This window comes from Apostichopus japonicus, chromosome 16 (assembly GCF_037975245.1).
Source record: "Apostichopus japonicus isolate 1M-3 chromosome 16, ASM3797524v1, whole genome shotgun sequence".
In the NCBI taxonomy this organism is placed as follows: domain Eukaryota; kingdom Metazoa; phylum Echinodermata; class Holothuroidea; order Aspidochirotida; family Stichopodidae; genus Apostichopus; species Apostichopus japonicus.
In genome coordinates, this window is record NC_092576.1 from 12,340,915 (window position 1) to 12,363,806 (window position 22,892).

Sequence of the window (22,892 nt, forward strand, 5' to 3'; positions counted from 1 at the left end):
TATGCATTTCCCAAAATAACCGCCTACAGATTTCATTTCGACACAAAGTGACACAAGAATAAAATGTAATGAAAGAAAAGAGTCACCTATTCATTTTCCGAAGTCATTCATAAACTGTGGACGCTAGTCTTTGTGTTCAACGGTATTTGATGAATGCATATACGGTTGGCAAGGTTTTGTGGCTGTAATTCATTAACTTCACACAAGGTAAAGATATCTGAAGTCAGTTTTAGTTTTCATATTAATATCATGTGAGATTTCAGTGATCACAGCATTGCCCTATATACTCAATCTCGACATCACTACACTGAGGGGCGTACGTACGTTGTCATCTAGCATAATGAAAGTCACTGCAATGACCTTCATGGCTGGGAAAAAGATAGATGGTGTGAGATTTCTATAATAGACATTACCCCTCCCCCATAGACCCCTTCCACTGGAGGACACAACATCTTAGTCCCTCTCCCCCCCCCATCTCCCTTTCCCCCCAACCCTGTACAGAAATGGTTATTGCACCCATCCCAGGAAAATAAAATCTCATCGGGGGTAGGTTAAGAAGAACAGAATAATAAATAAAGACGGACATTAACAACTGTTTCATGTTCTAAACCATCTATTTGACTCACACAAAGCACATCATAACTACAGAATACTACTTTCATCACACACTTTATATCGATACTATGTTGTCACACGTTGGATAGATAACGACCATCGAAGCTGACTTTGAGAATACTTTTTACTTCATAGCAGTAACAACTACTTTTAATAACTTAACATCAATGACAATCTTACACCCTCTGAGGTTCAACATTGTTTTAATTATCATGTACACCTAATTCTCCTTCCAGCCCCTCGCCTGGCCCCCTCTCCTCTGCCACCCCCTTTCATGCATTTACAACCTAAAACAATATTCATGGGTTAAACAAAATATGTTAACATCTGTCAAAGTTTAACAAATGCACATTAGCTGTATATTTAACTCTGTTAACACCCAAACAAACTTCATAAACTCTTATCTTAAACTGTCTTATCTCTCCTCAAAACTTAAAAGAATTTCCAAAAGGGAAAACCCTTCCACAGGACACCATTGCATATTCGTTTCAGTCCACAAGTTGTAGAATTTAATGAAGCAACAAAAAATATATAGATATACATTTATGAAGAGAAAATTCTTATGAATGGGACATAAATATGAGACAGATAAATATGACATCTATTGCACAAGCATAACAAGGTTTCTTTTGTAATATTGACACCTTCTTAAAACTAAATTAAGACTATTCACTGGAACTAGACTGACAACACATCTTGACTACGACAATGGTTTAACAAAAGAAACATGAGTACAACTATCGAGTGTTAGTAATTCTTTTCCTCAGACTGCTGGCTTTGAACGAAACTGAAAGACGTTTTATATTGGCCAGACCAAAGGGGTTTTTAATAGAACACTTTGACGTGACTGTAACATCAAGATGAATACAAGATACTGTAAGGATGTTTTTTGAAAAAATACCTTGTTCAATTCCCCGTTGTTGGGAAATATATAAATGCTGTATATTTCAAGTTGCTTTAAACTTGGATTCCTTAGTTACCATTACCATGGAATGGTGTAATTTATCTTCTTTTTTTAAATTTTCTAATTTTTCCTTGCTCTTCTATAAAGAGCATTTTCGGGTCATTCTTGTGCCATGATCAATTCCTGTTACCATGGCTAAAAACCCTGACACCACGAGAAAGCACAAGTGTGTTCTAAGTATTTTCAGTCTAGTCACCAATACTCAACGTAGCATATGCATTAGATTACCTATTCAGCCTAGGTAGCAATTTTCATATATAGCTTACATGTTAGGCTACCATGTTCATCTTGTACAATAATATCCCTTCAATACTATCCAAAGGGCTGCCTGTCTACGCTTGGTTATTAATTTCCCCCTAAATTAAATTTATCAGGCTAACTAAATATTCAAACATAAAAAACAGAATGTTAAGTACATATTTCATCTCATACTACAATATTTTAAACATTTTTCTTTAAATGATAACATTTGCATAAACTTAAAAATAGTAAATTCTGGAATGCATAGCAAAATAAATTTCGTTCTCTTTGTCTTGAGGAAATATGCAGATTAATTAATAAATATCTCTGTTATGAAAGCGTGGAAAAAAAGATAGAATTGATCTAATATCAGAAAAAAAAAAACGAGACAAGAGTTCACAGAGCATGTGAAAACTCACAGAACAAACAATCCCCCTCACAACTTCATCAAAACAAAACTTGAATTTCGTAGGCAGAACTAGACAAAAACATTGAAATGTTTTGGTGTCTGCCCACAACCCTCCCCACCCCTTCCCCAAGTCAAAACCCATTGGATTCAACATTAAGAATGCATTTGATATTGAACTCATGCATCATTTTCAGCTTCAAAATAGTGACTTTTTTTTTCTCTCTCAAAAGAGTCTCGGCTCATTTATGAATTGTCCCAAGTTATTTTGCTGTACCAAAAAACACAACATGACTAAACAATGACATATTCAATGGTTGCACGTAGCCACTTCTTTTATTAAACATTACACGAGATGAAGCTACGTAATAAGCTTGGAAGTAAACAATATATATTGCTATTTACAATAAAGCCCCAGGGGATGATCGATGCAACCAGTCTCAATCAAGCAGACATTACACACACACACACACATTTCTTTTCAATCCAGAGAGGCAAAAGGTGCAAAGGTGCTCAAAATTGCCCCCAAAATATTTAACAGTGATGAAAAGGCTAGAATAGGAAGACATCAAGGTTTTGAAAGGGAAAAACAAAAACATACTCCTCACTCTTAGAACGCCGAAAGTGATAAATATGAAATGATATTTTTCCCCGACTGTATACGACCAACAATCAAGGTATTAGGACCACTGGGACTCTTGATAAAATGATGGCGAGTCTGTTTGAGACTAAAGACTGGTTTTTACACATCACTGACAACTCCCCCAACAACCATAGAATGGTAAATTGAAACTTTCCCAATAAGTATCAGATGAGAAGATATCTAAATTTCAAACATCTTGCCATTGAAATATGCCACAGGGATGGCAAAGAAGTTTTAACATGTTGAATGTGACATTACCAAGGTTAGTTTATTTTGATATTTTGTTTTGTGGCTGTTAGAAAGACCTCTTGTTGGTCTGTTTGTATGTGTGGATGTATATGTCTGCCTGTTTGTAAGTGTATAAATGATTGACAGACTGAGTCAATCTGTATTTATGTATCTTTCTGTCTGTCAGTGAATGGCTAAATGGCTGACTGAATCCCTGAATGTCAGACTTCTTTGTATGTATATATGTATGTATATATAGCTGTCAGTATGTTTGTCTGTCTCCCAATATGACTCACAGATTGACTGTCTCCCATTCCTTTTAGTCTACTGAAGTAACTTTATCAGACTTCTTGAAAAAATACCCCCCCCCCCCAAAAAAAAAAAGAAGATATAAATAAAATATGTATATCTTCAAGATAACTTTAAATTAGTCCCACCTTTACCTCCGAACTTACTCCATAACATTTTTTTTTCGAAAAGAATTGCTAGATGCCCAGAAATCTTGGAAGCATGCGTGCAGAATATGATGAAAACTTTTTGTGCATTTTCGATGTACAATTAGAAGCGACAAGTACAGCGAACGGAACCAAAAACTCAAACGTTCTGTGATGCTCACAGACTTCTTGGCGCGGAATAAATATACTACTAAAAAATATATTATATGAAAATAAATAATAATGCAAGGTCACTGCATGTCACTATCCACCACTACTTAAAATAGTTTTACATAAATAATTACAACCCTAAGAACAATTTTTTTTTTTTTTTTATCTTCTCACTTTAGAATAAACAGACTCACATTTAGACAACAGAGACCAGCTTTTATACTCACCAGAAAAACTCATGTCGTTGCATAAAATAATCATAAAAAACCAGGATTAACTAAATCATGGAGAGAAGAAAATTACCAGATATATAAATACAATTTCTTCCGTAGGTCCAGTGTAGAACCCGAGTCATAAATTCCTTGCGATCACGTTCACTTGAATAATAAAAACACAAAGGTCACTCATGGGGTCATTCATCATTTAAGAACCATGCTAAGAGGCATAAAAATGGACATTATCCTGATAAAGATCAGGATGACCTGATACATTATCTTTAACGTACTGTTAATCTGCGATGGTCTGTTACGGAGTAACAGTTCTGACATTATTGCCGCGGCTTTCTTCAAAAAATATCACCTATTTTGTTTAGTTTTCATGTCAGAAGAGTGGAAAGATGCTAGCGTTGTTTATTTGTGGCATATATATAAGATGCAAAAAAAAAGTATCATGTTAGAAATTGAGACAAAACATCAACTTTGCAGAAGTGGCAGTTATAGATTACTTTAGAATGATGATGCAATCTACATTCCCAAAAATCCCCCTTCCTTTGGGTATGACGACGGCTATCTACGCTGCGAGATGTTCTCACGTTACTCAAATCTGTACCGAAAGTTTGCTTCGTATCGACATGCAAATTCTAAGTGCAAACGTATGATGACGGGGACTGGTAGAGGCCTTGATCACAAAAGTTTGAATTATTTTCTTTTGAAGAATTATTTATATAGCTTTTGAAAGTGTGGCTAAATCTTTAGAGATGAAAACGATAGTGCAAACTAGCCTAACGTGTAGGCTAAAGGTGTTCCGTACAATATGGAACAGTTTGAATACAGATGGTGCGACCTTGTGACCTTTCCCAGTTGCGGACAAGACGACACTACCTTCATAGGCTACCACCTATACCTAATACTGACTTCAATTGGTCTCTAGTGATCACTGACGTGCTAAGATGTTTTGATGGATATCCCAAACATTATGCTGTATGTGTTACTAAAGAAAAGCTGATATGCATCAAACGAGCAAACTTTGTAAACTTACAAAATCTTCACATTTTTTTTCAGAAACCCTGTTTAAATTGCGACACCTGTGAGCGACTTGGACATTTTTGGATCCACTTAAATTTACTGATGACTCGAGTCCGGATCACAAAACTGTCACCAAATCTGCTTATTTTTTAATCCAGCAAATTTGGTCATAACAGCCCAAAAAATAAATCATAATAATTAAAATATCTCCATTGCAAAACTTCCATTCTAGCTACTGATGAAAAAGTTGGCTAAACATGAGCCCAGAGAACAGGGTTTATGGAAACAGTGGATTTGAGGAGCACAGGTTCACAAGTGTTCACACTTGGAATCGGAGGGGGGATACAGGGGGCGACTATTCATTTTATTCAAATAATCATTTTCTTCTTTTGTCAAATTACTTTATGCAAATTATTTTATCCAAATTATTTTATTCAAATTAATTTTATTAAATTAATTTACTTAAGTTACAGCCATATATGGATACATCTGCAAGTCTAATTTCTGTGACAATTTGGGGGGGCTTCCCTTAGATGTCACAAAATTTTGTCAAGCTAATTCCGGTATTCATCAATCATCAACTGAGACCAAATCCCACCTTAAATTCACATCTCACCATATCTACCCAAACAGACCGAACCCTCTGCACTTCCTGTAAGGTTGTCAGTATATTGAAAACAAATTTCAGCGTTCTAAATTTGCTTTGACAAAGTTTGCAAAAGTTTCAAAAAGTACTTTGCAGGAAGGTTGGCACTCTACAAATTATTTAGCAGTAAATGAAAGGAGCAAATGGTTATGGTTAGCCAGAATTGTTTTTTCCATTTTGTTGGAAAGATAATTTAAATTTGCTATTGTTATAGCACTCTGTTTAAATGACCTTTCATGAAACAACTTGTGACAGGTTTTTGTTGTACCTGTTGAAACTGTCAGTGAACATAATTTGAATGAAAAAAATAAATAAAGCATCTGTACTTTAGTGACCATTATTTGACTTTCTAGCATATTTTTTTTTTGGGGGGGGATACTGATGACCTTTGACCCTCTCTCCTTTCTATCCTCTACAAGCCCATCTGATTAACTCTTCCTCTTGCCTTCCTTGACGAACCTGCTAGAAAGTAAAATAAACCCAGTGTCATGACTGTTCCAGTTACTTTCCACACGTTGCAACATCTTTTCTAACACAACAACTGCCCCCCCACTCCCTTCCCCCACCCCCGCTTACCAAAGCACATAGATCCACCTCTCCACGTTCCCTCAACTTTTGCCTCGAACCCCTCTACAACGGTTCCAGTGAATTCTGGCTCTTCTTCTTGCCTTTCTTGGATTTCCCGGTCGGCAGAGCTTCGAGTCTCATGGGCCGCCTCAGCGGTTTCTCGGGTGCTGTCTGACCATGCTTGGACGCGGCCATCATGTCGTTGGTGTGTCCGTTGGTTAGACCGTGCATGGAGGGATCTGTAAACATACACACACATAGAAATAAGAGAGTGATCACTGATGCCAAAAACAAGATATATGGAAGAGAGGTGCAGATATGGTAGAGTGGCAAAACCAGTAAATGGTTTCCATTTAAAAAAAAGAAAAAGAGTGGAATATGAATTTCTAGATACCAGGGTGACAACAGGGTATCCCAACAAATTTTCGACGAGGGTCGGAGAGAGAAACATTTGTTAGAATCGAGTGAAAAAGCCGGAGAGAACCAAAATCTCCCAATTCCTAGAATCAAGTAATGTGTACGGTAGGCTGATAGGATTCTCAAGCCTACGATCTTCCCAGGCTGGTCACATTCCCATTCGGTAAATGGATGTCCGCCAATTTTTTCTTTTTTTTCTCCTTATTTGTGAGCACTTTTTTTTTTAATCCTTCACTGGTTGGCTTGGCCAGCAAGAACTCCTTATGTATGCTATTCATAAGGTTTTAGACTATTGCAACCAACCAGGAAATTTTTAGGATCATCTAAACTTGCTTGACGGAGAAGCCAAAAGCAAACCATCATCTTTGATTGATCATTGAGCTATCAATCCTGCATATTATGTTATTCTTTTTAGGAGGATGGGGGGCAGAGGAGGATGGTGGGGGGGCTAGATATATTGTCAGACATCTACAATTCCCAACACTAATAACTCTTTCCCAACCTCACCTAACTCATCTGCTTAAATAGTAAGTTCTGCCCAACAGCTGCAGATCAAAAGATTGATCATGAAAACTCATCGTGATCATTCGGTCGGCATATTTATTTTATCGCCACGATTTCATGATCATATATAAAAGTTGGTGGAGAGAGAATTCAAATCTACAAGTAATCTTTCATTAAACATTACCATCAACCCTATCGTACAAGCTTTAGAGCAGGGTTTCTCTAACTTTATCCCCCACGAACCCCCTGTGGATGTCAGAGTAGTCCACGAACCCCCAACTTTGCGAGACATGATCTGAGTCATTAATATACTATAATACGCATAAGAGTGCTTCGTAAAAGATTGAGTTCACAGTGTAATATCGTAGAGTCTATCCATAGGTACGACTTTTGATCATGATTACTAAATTATATGATATATCAGATTTTAGTTCAACAAAAAGTACTCAAGTTTTGACTTTCAGAAACGTCTCACCAACCCCCTGGGATGGACTCACGCACCCCATGTGGGTTCATGCACCCCAGTTAGGGAACCCCTGCTTTAGAGGGACACCCAGTCTAGAACCTACACTTGCTAGCACTTCAAATTGTCTTCCCTCCCCCCCACCCTGCCCCCCAGTGAAGAGCCTCATCCAGGCATGAGGTTTTCGCGAATTTGCGGAATATCCGTGATTTCTTTTCTACCGGGTGACAAAAACTATTATCCTAACACACTGTAGCATACGCAAACTGGAGCCTATACTGCTCATCTTAAACGACTAACTTCCACTTGATGGCAGATGAACGATTGAGGATACAAAGACTCACCACGATGGTTCTTGTTGTTATCTGCCTCCCCTAGGAGCTTGTTGGCTCTCTTTGGTTTGAAGTAGTTCATCGCTTCTTCGTCTTGATTGCTCTTGCTCAGACGCTGCTCAGAAGAAGAAAACAAAATATAACAATTCGTGGGGAGATCGGTGATGCATTCTGGGCTTGTTCGCCGGTCGGCAAAGAGTTGACTTTGATAAGTCACGGGGGAATGTCATATTAGATCAGACGTCTCGACGAACGTCCATCTTACTCCGATTTGCGCAGCATGCCGGAATCGAAGAAATACTCCTCTAAGTTTAACTCATCAAGATTTAGGCAAACCTTAACGTATCGCCATCTCTATTTCGAAGGAGTCATACCATTCGATTATCACATTTCTCACTCGGATTCAGATCGATGTAAGTGTGATTGGATTTGAGGTGACACAGACCAAACCAACATTATTGGTGCATGTGATAGAGATAACTGTCGTGAGCAAACTTCCCCAAGCGGCTATGAAAGAAGAAAGTTTATTCCATTCAGAAGATATCACAGATTTAATAGGTTTTTTCTTCTCTCGTACACAAAACTGAAGACTCGGTCGAATCTAAACATGACATCATCCGTACTTCAACATTTTGTTATGTTCTATTTCATATTTTATTCATTTTAGGTTAATATTATGCTTTCTGTGATGGAGATGGGTTTTGCAATTGTTGAATGTAAACTTATCGAAGCTCTTAACATGACCTTATTGTCAACATTGTTGACATTCTACCTTCTAAACATGAAATGTTCTAGACTGCACTGCAAGTACTGCAATATACCTGCAAGAAAAGTAAATGCACCTGCAAGTACTGCATATACCTGCACCTGGACTGAACTAAATATACCTGCAAGTACTTGTCCTCTTCGTCATAGTCCCTGGCCCCGACAACGACCTCGCTGGATCCGTTGATGTACCCGTTGCGAGGCTGGGTCATCCTGGGATTGGTCAGACCCGCCGGTCGACCACCTTGCGTGACAGCTCCGGGGGGGAGCCTGTCGGGCAACTTGTCCTTAGTGATGGTCAAATCCGGTAACGACCAATTCTGTTCCTCCTCGTCCCATTTACACGACGACTTCACCTAAAAAGTTTAGCAAATGCTGATGTAAGCTGCTAGAATCTTCCGAGCGGACGGGCATAAAAGAGGAATGAGCATGTATGCATTTTTTGGAGGGTCATCTTCACACCAAAATGGTTCTGTAAGTAATATACAAATGAGGAACGCTAGCGATACTTTCAAGCGACACCCTACCCTTCCCCCACCAATCCCCCACCCCCCGAATAGGGATTCACCCTGCAATGTCCTACCTTGTCCAGATTGTAGTAGTTACAGTCCCTTCGTAGGACCGGTTGCACCTTCTCCAGGAGCTGTTGGTACAGCGCCAGCTGTTTCTCCTGTTTCCTGATGGTGTCCAGATAGTCGATCCTCTCAAACTCAAACTCCGCATTCAGATCCACTATCTCGCATTCTGCGGCGTGGACCTAACGGAGAGATGCATGAGAGATAGAGAAAAAAGTTACTAGTTTTATTTTTGATCGACAAGGTTGCCTGCATTTGCGGTCCGCCATCGAGCCTGATCCATCTCGACCGATGAGACGAGGGTGATATCAACTAACTAACCACACTGATACTCTGGTGTGGTCACGAGGAATATAACATATTCTTCCAAGTAAAATTATTAAAAAACAGACACAATCCTACCCGATCTTGAAGATATGATATGATACGATATGATATGATATGGTAAAGTTGAACCCCTCCAAAACAGTTGCAGGTCTTACACGTTGCAATATCCAAGTGCTGCAACAAAGCACTTTATAACATACTAACCAGACTGAAACTCGGGTGTGGTCACGAGGAACGTAACAAATTCTTCCACGTAAAATTATTAAAAACAGACACAGTCCTACCCGATATTGAAGATATGATACGTTGAAGCCAAAAAAAAACAGTTGCAGGTCTTATACGTTGCGATATCAAAGTGCTGCAACAAAGCACTTTATTACCAAGGTCGTGTCGCGACAAATGAAGACGTTTCCAGGGAATAACTCATCCTGGGTATCGCATCACAAAAAAGCTGTGTAAAATGGTCAAATTGTTATACAAAATCCAAAGATGTATAGCCATCTGTTTGTTGTTTCTGTTTACACAGGAATAGTAATATTTTAAAAGGGACAAAAAAATTCAGAGCCTTCAAAAGCTGCTACACAAAATCTGAACACTGAATTATTCCCTGGTTTCCTCACTTCTACATTCTGTGTCATGTGATTTAAACTTCCCCCCAAAAAAATTATTTGGTGGTGGACAAATTCTTACCATCGAATTTAGTCATACTATTAAATAGTATTCTACTTAAACAGTCAGTTGATGGAAAATGTCTAGGAGGATATCACGTTTGGCTAAGGCGTGGGACTCGTGATCCAAGGATTGCTGGTTAAATTCCTGCCTAGTTCATTATGTTGAGTCCTTGGGCAAGATGCTTTATCTCACTTGCCTCTCTCCACCCAGGGGTTAAATGGGTACCAGTGAGGTAACTTGTCATTGGGCGCAGTATATAACTGCAGCCGCCTGGACGGATTGTCTCTGGGACAGGTTATCATTGACCAGGGGTAATATAACGTCAGTAAAGCGCTTTGAAACATATCGCTGGTATAAAGCGTTATGTAAAAGTGGAATATTATTATTATTATTATTATCATCTTTCTATCCTTTTTTTTTTATCAATTTTTAATCTGGTTATCAATTTGGCAAAAAAGTGCAAGACCTGTTTTGCTAGACTAGACTAGTTACTCTATAGGTGTTTTGCAGTTGTTAACATTTGGAATGGAAGACATTGAAGAACAGAACACTAAATGCATCGGCACAATGTACAAGTCCCAAACTAACGGTGGCTCTTACAAACACAATGACAGACATACTGACAGACACACAACTACACAGACAAACATTACTTCACCTTTTCCTTCTCCTTCTCCAGTATCTCATTCTTGACTTTCAACTCTTCTTCGATACTGCTGTAGATGTTCAGCATGATCCCTTCGTCGTCCATCTTGGCGATGGCCTTGGCCAGCTGCAGCTTCCGCACCTCCGCGTGCTTCAGCTTCTTGCGGCGTTTCTCCTTGAGCGTCTCGTCTGTCGCCCTCTCTCCGCCCACCATCTCGTGCTCCAACTGTTGTAACCTGACGGCGAGCAAACACACACAACGAATTAATAGCTGATCGACCGAGTCAGGATACAGTGTGAGGAGGGAGTACATATGTATACAGGGATGTGCTCAGGAATATTTGAGTGCAGGGCAGATTGTGCGGTAGTGTGATCCACACCCTGGGAGAGGGATCTCATGGGCGGGGTACCCCCTTCCCCACTGGACAAATTTTGCACATGAAGTATGTTTAGGTGTTGCTATTTTTCCTATTCTGTGCCATATATTCTCCCAGATTTTGGTTACGGTAAAGTTTGTTAAATTATCATCAAAAAAGTGCCGGGCGGAAATGTTTAAAATACTGTTTGTGCTGGGCGGCATTCAGAACTGCTGGGCGCAGCCGCCCGGTGCCGCCCAGTGTGAGCACATCCCTGTATATATAGCCACTTCCCTCCTTAGTTCTGGTGGGGTGTAATCGCCTCGGTTTCAGAGAACGTTTTCGTGTTCCAGGGTAGAGCAAATCGTTCCCTGGGTCATGTCTAACCATAATCCAACTCTCGGATCCTTCCCCATTCACAACCTACTGGTAACAGCTATTAAGTAGGACCTTCCACATACCAGCTTGTCACGGTGGCTACAATGAACAGTGGATCACTTAAACCCAATCGGATACATAGCCCAGGTCACACGCCTTTCATGCGGTCCAATCAACACCGTAGGTGTCAATCTTAGCCTTGAGAGTGGATCTTAGTCCCTTCCATCATCAACAGGTAAGGACCAGATCTGGGTCACATTCGCTGCAGTTGTCAGAGCAACCTGTACCGCTGAATAGCACCAGATTATTGCAAACAGCACCACCCTATGAACAAGGCTTCACATTATGAATCATAACTGTAACTTGACTAGAGGGAGGAAAACGAGAATTCAGCCGTGATTTACCTCTTCAGCGCTTCTTCCTGATCAAGCAGACCGGACATTTCCTTTCGGGGTAGCGTAGGCGACGCTCTGGGTGTGGTGGGACCAGCTCTGCCCTCTTCTCCAATGTCCCCCGTGGCCACGGCCCCTTCGTGGTCCAGGACCTCCGGTTTGGGGACCACGTCCGGAGTGGACCGAGAAGCATCGCTGCCTCCCTGGGCATCGGAGACCTGAAGAGACCAATGAAGAGGAAGAAGGCTTATCACATGACATATCACATGACATATCAGCTGACATTATCTCTTGAGAATTTTGCTGGAGAAGTACAAAGTCTGTGAATAACACATGGCTGAATAAAATCTCTTCTTTAAAACTATGGAAGGATTAATCTGAAAAGTGACTAACACCATTTGCAGTATGAAGTCTCTTCTCTGTGTAGATTAAGCAATCACAGACCAACAAAATAATAAAAACATAAGAATGGGTCCTCTGTATTTTTTTTATTTCAAGTTGGTGGTAGGACAAAAAATATAACCATCCCACATAGTCAAACTTAACGTGACCTGGGGACTACAACAGGTACAACAGTCGGGCTATGACGCAATGCCTTACTTTGATGACCGGAACACCGGCAGGATGTTGCTTTCTTAACACCGATCTGCTGTCCTAAGTGCTTTTATCTCTCTATGTGACCCAAATAGATTGTAAAAATCATATTTTAGGTCTATTCTTGTAAATTACCTGAGTCTGATCAGAGGCAAGACTGACCACCGAGACATCTTCAGACACGGTCTCTTCTTCGCTCTTAGCTGTTTCTGCTGGCAAATCTGAGAAAAAAGGAAGAGGTGAGAAAAGTACAGTTTTTGTTCCAGAACACCCACGAAATAGGGATGACCAATTCTGAGATTTAAACGATACACAACATAGACCCTCTGAGATGAAGCATATTCACCCAAGTTCGCAGTTTCAAGGCTTTAGGCTTTTACTTGAATTGTTGGGATATAAAATATTACAGTTTATTCACTTTATCTGGATGAGTGTATTTCACAATAACCTTTGTGATGTGTTTAAACAAATGCATTTTTCTTTCCTTCTTCAGAAAATTGAGTTGATTATCAAATAACCTTGAGAAATAATTCATCTGCGTGACATGATATTATTTCATGGTGGTAAAGCTGTGATCGGGTAACTTCATCATCATTTAACATTGATTTCACTTGCTAAGGGGTTCTAATAACATCAGTGAAAGATAATGGAAAGTGAAGACAATTCGGTTCATGAATGACATCACAAAATACTTAATATCTAAATGAAATTTTACACCACTACTCCACCACCACTCCACTGCTACACTACCACTTCACCACCAGTACTCTATCTACCACTATTCCACCAATACTCCACCATTACTCCACCAATAGACAACCACTACTCCACTACACCACCAATGCTCCACAACGACACCAGTAATACTCCACCACCACTCCACCAATACTCCACAACTCCAGTGCAACACCACCACTACACCACCAATACTCTAGGACTACACAAAAAAAATACTCTACATTACAGATCACCAATACCCCATCACTACACCACCAATACTCCATCACTACACCACCAATACTCCACAACGACACCAGCAATACTATACCACCACTCCACTACCAATACTCCACAACTCCAGTGCAACACCACTACTACACCACTTATACTCTACCACTACACAACCAATACTCTACCATTACAGACCACCAACACTCCATCACTACACCAGCAAGACTCTACCAACACTCCACAACTTCAGTGCAACACCACTACACCACCCATACTCTACCAGTACACCACCATAACAACACCAATACTCTACCACCACTCCACCAATACTCCACAACTCCAGTGCAACACTACTACTACACCACCAATACTCTACCACTACTACAACACCAATACTTCACCCCTACTCCACCATTACTACACCAGGTCACCTAACATACCACGGGCCATCATACTCTCTTACCAGTACTCTTTTTCTCTTCTAACGATGTTAGTTTCTCCTCGTAGTACTGCTTCATCTGGTCTATGTCCACCTGCAGCTTGGCCTTACTGGACTGCTCCTCGTCAAATTTCTCCTGCATCTCCTGAATCTTCGTCTCGTATTCCTGCAAAAGAGCATCAAACAGCAAGAAACCCAAATAAGTGAGCTCATCCATGGAGCTGGGGGTTATCATCCCAAACGTTTGCTATATAGCAAACCTTTGATGCTATGATGCCATTACTCAGAGACACAATAGCATATGTCCAAAATAATGACCCCATCAAAATTTTTTTGTTTTTTTTGTTTATCATGACCTTTTTGGACTCTTCTACCATTTTTCCAACATTAAATCGATATCACATGAAAAACCCCAAAAACAACTGCTGATGCAAAGACCATACACACACACAAAGTTTTCAAGTCTTATGGCATAGGGTTACTCTTAATTTGCAAACTTGTGGAAAAACATATAACATGATATACTGTCACAACAATAACATTTTTTTTTCCCCACTCATTATGCAATTCCCCCCTCCCCTTTCCTTGCCATTCATACTGTGATGCTTTCTTGCAATTCTACCCCCCCTTCCCCCCTTCCCCCACCATTCATGCTGTGATGCTTTATAACTCCACCAGAACAGAGGATTGGTCCGTACCGGTACAAATAGTCTGTAGCAACATTGTCAGCACCAGTCACATGTTCAATATGGGCTGTTCACCCAACACATTCCTTTGATATGACAAAACAAACGCCCACTTTGGGAAAAGTTCTTTCGAGAAAAAAAGTAGTATTTCCAATCTGAAATAGAGAGACTTAAAATCTTAAAAAGAGCGGATAGCTAGACAATTACCTCTTTCAGCCTCTGCTTTTCTGCCTCAATCTCCACGGACATATCCACGGACGCCACGTCCGGCTTTGCGACCTCTGGCGCTTTGATGCCCAGAGCTGGTTTAGAAAAGAGATTGAAAATGGACAAAATATTACAAATAGGATTACGATAGTTTCAGAAACTTAACATGACCCCGGGTCGTAAGATGTGCCCCCCTCTTGCACTATTGTGTCTCCTGTCACCTAAAATGGTAGAAAATCTGCAGTCAAGACCAAGATGCCCCCGAAAATATTAAACTGACAACACCTCCACGCCGCTAACCCATCCCGACCCCCAATGACCCATCCATTCCCCATTCTCATACAATATGCTAGTTCTTCAAACCCTTCTCCCCCAGCCCCCCCCCCCCCACAATCATCTCACTTCCCAACCATTTAACATTTTCTCATCTTTTGTTAGTCCTCCATTGTAAGTAAATAACGAAAAACATTAAAAAAAAACAATTGTTGCCTCGATAAAGGACTTGCACAAGTATTTGGCCTCGTTTGTGAAGCAGCAATCAATCTGGAATATCTCTCAAATGGAATACTAAAATTAAAGTTTCTCACTTTTGTTGCAGGCCAATTTTTCATCACAGTTAATCTATATCACAGACCAAACAGAATGGATGTGTTTGTGTCTCTTTTGAATGGAATTTTATAATTTTTATAAGTTTTATATAACTAATTATAATTTTTATAGTTTTTATAATTTTAATAATTTTTATAATTTTATAATTTTTCATATTTTTTATAACTTTTATAATTTCTATTTTATGGTGTTTATAATAATAATTTAATAATTTCTATAATATTATCATTTTATGAAATTTAAAATATTTGAATGTAATTTTATAAGTAATTATGTTTGTTCATTCTGACCTGCGAAACCCTCCTGTGACATTGGTATCTTGCCCGTAATCATGTCCTTCAGCTGTTTGATCTCTTCCTGATACTGACGCAGCAGGGCGTCCTTCGGATCCTCGTTGATCTTGGGCTTGTTCTTGATGTTCTTGGCCCTGTTGGCGTAGCGGAGCGTGCTCAGAGTCTCGTCGTAGTTGTTGTCGGCGGGCGAGAGGCACGCCACCATCAGAGTCTTTGTGTTGCCGCCTGGAAACGAGACAAAAATTATATTATTAAGCGATGGATCAAAACCAGCGATGGATCAAAAACATGAAACCTGATTAAAGGGAAATAGAAAAAAAAAATTAAAAAAGGATTGAGGAATAGATAGCAGGCAAGGGAGGCACGCCAACATCAGAGTCTTGGTGTTGCCGCCTGGAAACGAGACAAAAAATCATATTTTCAAGCGATGGATCGAAACGAGAGATGGATCAAAACATGATATTTGATTAAAGGGAAATAAAAGACCAAAACAAAAGCATTGAGGAATGGAAAAAGAGGCAGCCAGGACTCACCTAGAGAATCCTGCAGTAAACGGGTCAACTTTGAGTCTCTGTAGGGGATGTGTTTTGATTTCCCATCCACAAGAGCAGAGATGACGTTACCGAGAGCGGAGAGTGATAGATTGATCTTGGTAGCTTCCTTCAGCCTGTCTCCAGTGGCACCTGTTTAGACGACAAAATAAATGAATTATTACAAAATAATATTGGTGGAATTGTGGCCAGGGTAATGGGGCAGCTGTGCAGTCAAATCCTGTGGTAGGTGCAACCCCACCTACCGCCTTTTTATCTACTATCTTCCTTTCAGAAAAAAAAGATATCTATATTAATCTATACGTCAGTCTTTTGAAAACATCTACATGATTTCATTAAAATCAAACCTGAAAATTTGATACCCTGCATTATCATTGAACACATTCAAATGGGAATAAAAGATATTGTAAACAGACTTTGTCACTTTCTATATATGCTATATGCTATATATACACAAACGGCTGTAATGTTACAACACAACACCTGTCCTACGTCTATATGATTTTTTACCTTACCTATCCTATAAATATTTAAGGGGTCACATTAAAGTAAAATTATAGAGACCTGTCTTACACCGTATTTTACATCTCCATGTATTTTTACATCCCTATGTATATTACATCACTAATAATCTATGTTACACCAACCATATTTAAGATTCCAGGTTACACAGATCAGTCTTACATAAGGTTTTTTCCCAGCGTCATGTCTTACACTCTATGTTATACCCTCACAATTCTACACCACACCTAACTCTTATTATCCATGTTAGACAGATTATTTTCTAGTGTATACGTTCACACAGACCTGTCTTGGTCTGTCTTTCACTTCCGGCTAAATCTACCAGGTTCAGCTTCCCCGCCCGGATGTGGTCCTCCCCGTTCTCGTCCAGATCGCACATCTCGATGTGGATGGTGAAGATGGAATGAGACCTGGACGAGTCCGCGTTCATCAATGTCGCCCCCGTAGATCTGTTCTTCCAGCCCAGCTCCATGACACGTTCGCATTCCCTGGTGTTGTGCACAGTGTTCATAGAGAGATCTGAGGAGGTGATTTGATAAAAAACGGCTGTAATATCGCTGAGCGAGAAACTGTTCCGCTGATGGATTGAGTTGTTCTCTTACATCTCTAATTTACCGTCATCGTATCGAAACCTTTACTGGTGATTTACTCGTAGCTCCCCAAAAAGATTTTTTTTTTAAGTTTTCTGACATATAGTAGTTTGAATCATATTTCTCACATGACAGATGTCTTTTGTACCAAGCAATTCTACGAATGACTAAAATTAACAGCAGCGTCAACTTTTTTTTACAGGGATGAGCCTGGGGTAATAAAAAAATCACGGAATTTTGCAAAACTTGCGGTATAGGCTCCAGTTTGCATATGCTACAGTGTGTTAGGATAATAGTTTTTGTCACCAAAGTAGAAAAGAAATCACAGATATTCCGCGAATTCGTGGAAAAAGCTCATGCCTGTTTTTAAGAGAGTTGAGGGGAAAAACGAAAGGAGAAAGAACAGAGAGAACGAAGAGAGACCTTTGATGTAGACTCCTTTGTCGGGGTGCTCCTTCAGATCTAGTCGATGTTTGTGGTCCTTTCCCAAGAGATCTCGGATTTCTTCGTTGTAAATCTCCAGGTACGAAGCCCTTACCAAGTATTTTACATTCTCTGCCACCTAAGAGCAGGAAAGACGAAAGAGAAATGTCAAAATGAATTTAATCAGCCTCACACTCAGTGATTCTTTTTGGGGTCTCGTATAATGGTCGATCCATTCGTGTTTTCCGCAAATCTTTTCCCTCCGAATCTGCTCAAGCACAGTAATTATAATTAAAAGACACCAACAGTAAGCGCTTGCTCATTACCAATCTTCTGTTGTACTGTTCTAGTTTTTCTAGATTTTATCTTGACTATATTTGAAATTTTTTCAAATATATGTTCAAATGCCCGTGGAATGATGCCCCTCTGTGTGGGAGAGTCCGTATTGCATCATTCCTATTCTATTTTTTCTAGAGTTTATCTTGACTTACCTGAATGTTTTCAAATATATGTTCAAATGCCCGTGGAATGATGCCCCTCTGTGTGGCAGGGTCCGTAATGCCCTGCATACTGAATGACTTGCCACAGCCCGTCTGGCCGTAGGCAAAGATGGTGCCATTGTACCCTTCTAGCACACCCTGAAATGATTAATACAAATTTTAAGATTATAAAGTAAAAACAGAAAAAAGCAACAAATTTCAGTAAATGTGGTTGGTGAAGATGTTTCTCTACAGAAAAGGCACATGTAGTTTAACTCTGCTATTCTATCTCATCACATGCTTTGCATTCCAGGACTATGTGAGAGAGTTTTGCTGTAGAGGTCTCATTTGTACTGCTGGACATCTCAGGAGAAACACCTCCTATTCACTGGAAACACATGGAGAGGCAGAGAGCAACAGCTATTCAGTACCGATATGAATAGAGGGGATAAGGTGGTGCTTCGCTTAAAGGGTGCGAAGACTCTCGCAAAAAGAAACGTCTAATGCCGGTAGTTTGACCTAGTTTCGAATGAGGTGTAACAGAAGTGTTAAACACTACCATTGATCCCAGAAAATACACACACAGCTTGCTACCGCCGGTAATTAGACACTAGTGTATAGTCAGTACATAAAGCTGCAGGCAATACCCATAGCACAGTATACAAACGATACAGCGATGGACATCTCAGGTCCAGCTAAAGATAACAATTAAGGTATCACTTTTCATTACTGTCTGCATTTTGTAGCAACACGAACAAAACGTCACTTTCAAGCAACAGAACGTTAAACTTTTCAGATGGCCGCACGCGGTTTGGGGCGAGTCTTCATTGCCTTTAAGACGGCTAACAACACAATCAGGCTTCTACAGCAACACGATCTCGTGTAATCCCTTCGTGCAAGCATTGGATTTGATAGAATCTAAATCAAACTTCACGTTAGGTTTAATTTGATAATAAAATCAAATATGGTTTAATACTCAACAGTTGAAAAGAGAATATGATAAATTCACCTTGTATAGAAAGTGATTACTGGAGGGAATCTAGTAACATATAGCCTCACTGTTTTTTTTCTTTTTTGTGGTGGGAAATATAACTTAAAAAGGAAACTTTTTCAATATTAGACAATGGATTCTGGATTTACAAAAGAAGTGCATCTCCTGTTGATTACACTCTCCAGAGATATTAATCGGATGAGTGATTTCATCCTGATCAAAACAAAAACAAAGACCCTTTTGTTCTGGTTTAAATTTTTCATTCGCTCAGATATCTCCGCGAAATGGGCCAAAGTTTAAGGTAAAGTATATATCCTCACGATTGCGTGATTATCTACTAATATTCAGTTAAGAACCAAATGTAATTAAGAGTTAGGGATCTGAATGTAGAATGAGGTTTTAATTCGTTGGAAAGTGATAGAAGCCGTCTGGACTTACATCCACTAGTGGGTAGCCGATATCATTGTAAATCTGTTCTGTGGTGGAATCCGTAAAGTAAGCACCGTCAAAGGTAAACGATTTCGGTGGATCCTTGGATTTGGGTTTGCTTATCTCACAAGAGCCTCTACCACCATCCATTTTCACCACTATGCCACATTTCAGACTCTTCTCTCGGGCGTTGAGGGGCCTGCACCTTACGATAACTTTCACCGCTTCTGCCATGCTGTAAAGGGGATGGAATGAATTCACAGAGTTCAAACTGTAAACATCTATAGTGAGACACTTTCAAAACCAATATAGGGGTTGTAGGCAGGACGACACTGAATAGTTTCTTTCATTTAACTAATATAATAACCAGTCATGAAATACAAGGTAAAAAAATACTTGAGATAATATTACAGCATCCGATACATTTATATATATATTTAGACCTTTAACATATATCCACTTATCATACAGAAGTACAAAAATGATCATCACATATAAATAACAACATTATCAAATCAGTAGCATGGACACTTCGAAGTTCGGACACCTAAGCCTTAAAACCCCCCAAAACTATATCTTCTTGTATAAATCAACTGAAAATATACTTGATATGGTGGGAGAAGTGTGTTATATTACGATACACGGCCAAACTTTCTTTCCTGCGAACTGTTTTCACGTTGTATTCCAAGAAGATTCTTCGTGATTGTGGAACTGGTATTTCTTTGCTAGAGTATTGCGAAGTTCGGACACCCGGCCAACAGTGTGGCGCTGGTGATAAAATTGGTGGCGCAGTTGCTCTTTCAGTAATTATAACAGACTTCATAGAACTCCGTCATTTTATTGACAAATATGTAAGTACTTACTTGCACATGGTTCATTTTGGAGAGAAAATAACTGTAGCTTTGTAGTTTTTCGTGAAATTTGCTGTTGCTATAGGTTGTCATGGTGAAATCGTGTATTTCTTAGGGGTGTCCGAACTTCGCAGTGTTCCGAACTTCGCAATACTGACTATACTCTTTGTCAATGCAATAAGCTATCATACAACATTACTCACCTGGCCTGATGTGTTTCGTAGCTCCTATAGAGGGACTATGTGTTACTTCAGCCTTTGCCTGGTAGACCTCGGACCAACAGGCCAGAAAAAAAAACAATTGCTTTTAGGCTACTCTGTTAGTGTTACTAGCACAAGTTGTGCCTGGTACGCCAATAACAGTTCTGAGGTAACCTGACGAGAAACGTAGGCTAGGCTATGTACTTTGGCCTTGTCATGAACTTTATATCACTACAAAGCTTGACTAACCATCCGATTATGAACAGCCAGCGTAAAATTTGGGACTGTTAAGGAAGTGGTATAGTCCTTTGTTGACTGCACAATGGTAAATAGCACAGTAATGACTTGAGTCACCGATTGTTAGATTTGTCAAATGTTCGGAATGCAGTATCACTGTATACAGTGGACCATATGCGATAGGATGAAAGATTAACGTTGCCTCCTGTCCACAAAAATGATACCTTAGGCTACGACATATTAAATGATTTCCAACAGAAAAGTTATTACTGATTCTATGAATTAAACTTGTCAACGCATTATTAAATGGTCACAATCACTGTTTTAACGTCTCCGCTTCAACTACAGTCTCTTCTGTAAATCGGTTATATTGATCCAACCTTAACTTCTTGAAGGGAATCCATAACAGGGCTGACTTTACGTTTTCCTTAGGTTGTACACAGATCTAAACGGGTTGGACTTATGACATCAGTCGTTTTGTATTCCATGGCTTGATTTTGATCGAAATGACGTCTTCATCACCGTAACAACCAAGTGGGAGTTTCCCTTTTGAAGTGCTTGTAACTAGGGAGCGTGGACGTAAGTTCCATGCGTAACTGCCGGTTCACCATTGAACTTACAAACCAAAGCCAGAGGTAAACGACTTTTCAGTGACCGTTAATATATGAATATAATGAAGGCTTCCTGATGTTATTAACGTCCGAAGTATACTTAGAACTGAAGTTATAGTGTTTGTATTCTTTAGGTAAAACTTAAGAAGTACCACTCCCTACCTCCCCCTGCAGTGAAATAAAACTAAAAAGAAAGCATATTTGTTCTATTATATTTTATATAGTGGGATTGGGGAAGTGGGGGAGGTGGGGGATTATACTGGCATGGTCAGGGAAGTATGAGATGTAAGCGTATTCTCCTTTTCAGAATAAAAGGTCTTTATATACGCTCATTTAGTGTAGCAGAAATTTGGAGGACGTGGAAGGGCTTTGCTTTAGGGTACGACCTGGCCCATGGGCGGCGATCATGGGGGGGGGGGCGGTCAATATTTTAGGTTGGGGGATATAGTATCTAATATCCACCCCAATATTTGGTGGCATACTTTTTTTTTTGTGGCTATAAATAGAAAATAATGCGTGAGATTATTTATCCAAATCATACTAGGCGGCGGCTAAAACTTCATTCAGCAGCGTCACATGCTGCATGAGGTAAATGACACTTCTTGGTCGTTTCTGTGACCTGTGACCGTACAGCAAGTTGTCACTCATGATAATTATCATAATGTCTGTACATCTCTTATGTATGAGTGTAAGTACGTACACTCATATATATGATCCACAACGATATGGGTTCACTAGGTTTCCATTTGGCCTGTTTCCTACAAGATTTCTAACCGCAGGAGCGTAGCCAAGGGGGGGGGGGGCGAAGCTAGGTGGCGACCCCCCCCCCTTGAGCATATTTTTTTTAAATGTTTTTTATGGTATCGCTAGTAATTTCAAAATAGAAAATGATTAGATGCAACTTACAAGGAAATGGTGGCGCTATACGCTTAGATAGTTTGCCTACAAGCCGTGGCACAAAATTGGGAGATTCAGTAAAAAAAATGTCAATATTTCACCTAGATTTGCAAAGCAGGCGACTTTTACCAACTGACCTGGTTGCAGGCCCTGGAGACTAGCATAGAGAGCCCCTTCGGAGACCTTCCATTAAGTCCTTTGCTAAAGCAACCGCATATGTAATGCTCACACCACTTAAGTTGGTTTCTCGAAGTCTATACCTTAAGAGTAATTTACCCAAGACTGAACAGCGTGTAGAAGGCTGCATAGCCTCATTGCGAATGCAAATTATTACGTTCCACTGCTTTT

General features: G+C 39.7%; 2 protein-coding genes across 2 annotated transcripts in view; one reads left to right on the forward strand and one right to left on the reverse strand.

The window, feature by feature from the left end:
* LOC139983148 (dnaJ homolog subfamily C member 25-like) overlaps positions 1-22,892 on the forward strand; it is a 376,890-nt gene that overhangs the window by 257,854 nt on the left and 96,144 nt on the right. The gene's annotated exons all lie outside the window — the stretch shown is intronic.
* Positions 596-21,498, reverse strand: LOC139982246 (osmotic avoidance abnormal protein 3-like). Its single transcript, XM_071994898.1, has 16 exons — positions 20,803-21,498; positions 19,758-19,983; positions 18,341-18,487; positions 17,850-17,988; positions 17,122-17,355; positions 16,297-16,446; positions 15,761-15,988; positions 14,862-14,956; positions 13,993-14,134; positions 12,714-12,799; positions 11,997-12,202; positions 10,872-11,094; positions 9,223-9,396; positions 8,762-8,995; positions 7,887-7,989; positions 596-6,397 (listed from the first exon to the last, which is right to left on the reverse strand). Exons 2-16 carry the CDS (start codon positions 19,980-19,982, stop codon positions 6,222-6,224), a joined length of 2,562 nt encoding a protein of 853 aa, XP_071850999.1. The 5' UTR covers position 19,983; positions 20,803-21,498; the 3' UTR covers positions 596-6,221.

Excerpts from the sequence above, each read along its gene's own strand:
- LOC139982246 (XM_071994898.1), bottom strand. The coding sequence starts at position 19,982 with ATGGCAGAAGCGGTGAAAGTTATCGTAAGGTGCAGGCCCCTCAACGCC. Across the intron at positions 9,397-10,871 it reads TGGAGAAGGAGAAGGAAAAG|GTCCACGCCGCAGAATGCGA; the intron begins GTGAAGTAATGT and ends TCTCTCCGTTAG. Across the intron at positions 6,398-7,886 it reads TAACAACAAGAACCATCGTG|ATCCCTCCATGCACGGTCTA; the intron begins GTGAGTCTTTGT and ends GTATGTTTACAG.